The sequence below is a fragment of the Geospiza fortis genome, unplaced genomic scaffold (genome assembly GCF_000277835.1).
Source record: "Geospiza fortis unplaced genomic scaffold, GeoFor_1.0 scaffold40, whole genome shotgun sequence".
NCBI lineage: Eukaryota > Metazoa > Chordata > Aves > Passeriformes > Thraupidae > Geospiza > Geospiza fortis.
In genome coordinates, this window is record NW_005054297.1 from 22804972 (window position 1) to 22808777 (window position 3806).

At 44.3% G+C, this 3806-nt stretch overlaps 1 protein-coding gene across 1 annotated transcript in view; it reads right to left on the minus strand.

Annotated features, from left to right (window-relative positions):
• SAP30 (Sin3A associated protein 30) overlaps window positions 1–3366 on the minus strand; it is a 5562-nt gene extending 2196 nt beyond the window's left edge. The window contains exons 1-3 of the mRNA XM_031066652.1: window positions 3307–3366; window positions 3027–3149; window positions 311–409 (exon numbers count right to left, since the gene is read on the minus strand). Coding sequence (XP_030922512.1) covers window positions 311–409; window positions 3027–3149; window positions 3307–3366 — 282 coding nt within the window. The remainder of the gene's footprint in view (window positions 1–310; window positions 410–3026; window positions 3150–3306) is intronic.
• Window positions 3367–3806: the final 440 nt, after the last annotated feature.

Genomic DNA, 3806 nt, shown 5'->3' on the forward strand with positions numbered 1-3806 from the left:
AGACAGAATAAATACATGATTCCATGACATTCAGAGGCATGAAGATCATCTTACTGCTCCAGCTCAACACTGTGTTTACAAGCAGCATACACTCCTTTTGGAAGTTAAGAGTCCCTCCTCTGGAAAGAGCTTTTACTTTTGATTTACTTGGCTCAGGAGCTGCAGCCAATGAAGGAAGCTAGATAAGCAGCTCCCTTTTGTTCTCCTAAAATCCAGATTATATAGGCACTTTATGCAAGGATCACAGTGCATAGAAAACCACATGCCACAGCAAGTTGCATTTTCTATTATGGGAAACACTCATACATACTTCAACAAGCTGTGCTTTGTTAAGTCCCGGTCTGGTCTGTAGCTTGAAGTGTCTTTTGTACCTTCGAAGTGTGTTTACTTGTAACTGATATAAATCAACCTAGAAGAAAAGAGGGGGAAGGGGAAGAAAACAATCTAATATAACTGAAAAAAATTCAGTCATTAATAGTTCGCCTCACTAAAGCATTTTGGAAACTCACAGATACACAAGTGTAAACAGTCAGCTCAGCAGATGTCATTTTGACAAAAAACAAACCTTTCAGCAGAAAGGAAAATAGCCCAGCTCAGTGTAAGAGTGTTTTGTTGTTACTGAGCAAGCCTCTACCTCCCTTTAGCTGTGGACATTATTTTCAATTCACTATTGTACTTGCATCCATTCTAGATTTTTTGTTTGCTTCCCAGTTCCAGCACAATAACACAAGCCCAATAGCAACTTTTATATAACATCTATAAAGATGCTGATCCAAAGGAGGATTAGCATCTATACTGTATATTCAGCCATCATATCATAACCCTATACTGTAATTCCAGCCATTAAATCTTATGTAGATTACATACAAGACACCATGCACCAGGAAAGACATCTGCACCATGACAGAGCACATATTAGAATCATGACAGAGTCTACAGCACAAGCATTCTTGGCTTGAGGTGAGGAAAGAAAACAACTGCTCTTGCTCTCCAAATGTATCCCTGCTACACAAGCAATATGCAGGATTTATGTGCATGGGCATAAACGTCCAAAATTCTTTCTCAATGTCATTCAACAGTTGAGAGAATAATACAAAGTCCTCTCAGGGATACAAATACACAGCCTTAATCCAGTACTCTGTCAGTTTTGAATCCTATGTACTCTGATCAGTCACTTCTCCCAGCAACAGCTTACCCTTCCCATCCTCCCTGACAACCTAAGAGAGCTTAATCAGATGACTGAGTGGGAGAGCAAGCTCAGAAAGCAGGCTGAGTGAGAAATTCTATTAGGTCAGTTGCAATTACAGAAGTATTCTCCAAATTCACTGCATTAAAGATTGATGAAGGCATTCACTTTTGCTTTAAATTCATTTAACAGCATCACTGCAGAACTCTTAGAACAGCAGTGCTACTGCACACTTGGTAACCTGGCCAGACCTGAAGTGAGGCCACCTTGCATGATAAAGGATGATATCCCTTGGTGTTTCTAAAGTTTACATAAAATTACACTTCCCAAGCCACAGTGGGAAAGCCACCCTTGCAGCACCATGCAAAGGAGGAGCAGCAGCTTTTCACTAAGCCCCAGAAGCTGCAGGATTCCTCCTGTAGGAATCATTTCCAACCAGTAAAGATGGTAACGACTGAGATGGAGCAGGAGAGCCTTACAACTCTTCAGAAGAATGATACTCTTCTCCTTAGCAAACTGGGTAATAATTGAAAATGAAGGTGGTCGAGGGCAAACAAGTATCTAAGGCATACAGGAATTACAAGGAATGAACACACTACCCTGGTCCAAACAGCCAGCTGACCCTCCTCAAAAACAGTTCCCAATTTTCTTTTTTGTAATACTACTGTTAAGGGAAAAAAAGCTTGTTTTTTTGTTCTGGAGATATCCATCAGTTGTGACATGTTTTATAATCCTGGCATAAGAAAACAAAACAGGCTTTCAGGAGAGCTGCAATTACACTGTGTCAGAGAGTTACCTGAAGTCACTCACAGCACTAGCTTTAGACAGAACTTTCCAAGAAACAATCCCAGATATTTAACAGACAGACAACACCACCCAGCATCAAAGTACTTGCAATCTCCTAAAATCCTCTTAGCCAGAGCCTTCAGACTGGTGCCTTGTGCCTAAAGGCACAGATTCCTGCACAAAGTTTCCTGCTTACTTGCTGTTATCTGCAGATGCTGACCATAAGGATGCCATTAAATTAACACTTACAGAGCAATTTCTGAAGAATGTTTTAACAATCCCTCTCAGAAGGGACCACGTAGGCATAACAGCCTCTGCTCAGAATTAACACACTGTGGAGCACCTGCTAAGCAACGTTGTAGCAAAAATAACCCAGAGCATGTGTAAGAAAAAGAGAGCCTTATGTTCAAGACCGACCCATTATACTGTGAAAAAAGTTGAACGCTTTAGTTCCCTTATTTTAATGGGTCAAATTTCACTGATGTGCAGTGGAGAAAACAGGTTGAAAAGGCACTGCATTTCTCTACTCCACTCCTTCATAGCAGAGCACCCCAAATGGCTCTTCCTCCCACAGTGGGGCAGAAGCAAAGCTGCCATCATTAAACTCTCATCTTTAAAGTGACTAGGGCAATGGAGTAATTACCAAGAACCATCTGCAATACATTTAGCACAAAGGGGACAGGACAGAGAAGCATTTATATCCCAAGCACTATGTGCAATTCCCTTCAGGTTGTCAGCTCCTGCAAAACATAAGAGCTCAATAGTATGTGGCAAAGCTCTAAGGAGGAAGCTGAACACGGTAGATTTCCGAGAGAACCATCAGACACTTAAAAATAGAGATCCTTGTTCATTGTACTCTGCACCATTTAATCAGAAAACATGCCACAAAATTCAGTTAAATTCCGTTATATTAAGAACAGTGCGAATCAAGGATCTTCCCTTTCCCACATGTAAGGTAAGCTGTAAAAGAGGGAGAGTGGTGTTGGTGCAGACTCGGTGTCATTAAGAAGCTTAACACAGTAACTCGAAAAAACCCAAACAACTGTTTAGCTACCTCTGGAGTGTCGATGTCTTGCACTGGTGAGTCACCATCATCGTCGCTGCCTTTCCTCTTTCTTCTATTTCTCACACTCTGAATTAAATTTTTGTGGAAGTCACAAATGTACAGATGTCTTGCCTAGAAGAATAAAACGGCATCTTTCAATCAAACCACGGAGTGCTATCTCCCAGACTAGAATGCACGAAGACAGACAACCCTTAAGCACACTTACAGCTACATTAACTGGGTTGAGGAAGCTTTTCTACTGGCTGCTTCTGAACAGAGAGCGTGCTACGCTGCAGCTCCCTGCCAGCGGCTGGGCCCCGAGCTGGCCGCGCTGCTGCAATGGGCCCATGCAGCAGTGCCAGGCTGTGGAGCCACGCAGCACAGCCCTCCCTCCCTCCGGCCGCGCATCGCACCGCGGGGCCGGGCAGCACGCAAACAAAAAACAAGCTCTCAGCTTTCTCTGCAGGGCTGAAAGACAGCTCTCATTTCCCCAGCTATATCCTCCCCTCCTTATTTTACTTCCGCTGCCCGGCGTGGTCACGCAACACACTTATTTTTACTTTCTTTCTTTTTAACAAGTTTCCCTTTCGTGGGGATCTGCACGCTTTGGGAGATCTCGGCCCGTACTAGCCCGGAATCCCTAGGTCCGCGTGTTTTCAGGGCAAATGAGAGCACGGGGCAGCGTTAGGGACAGGCTGCACAGCCGGGCCGGGGTCTCTCGGGGCGCACGCAGCGCCGGCCCGGGCGCAGGGCGCTCTCCCCGGCCGCCCCACGTCGCAGCCCGCCTTG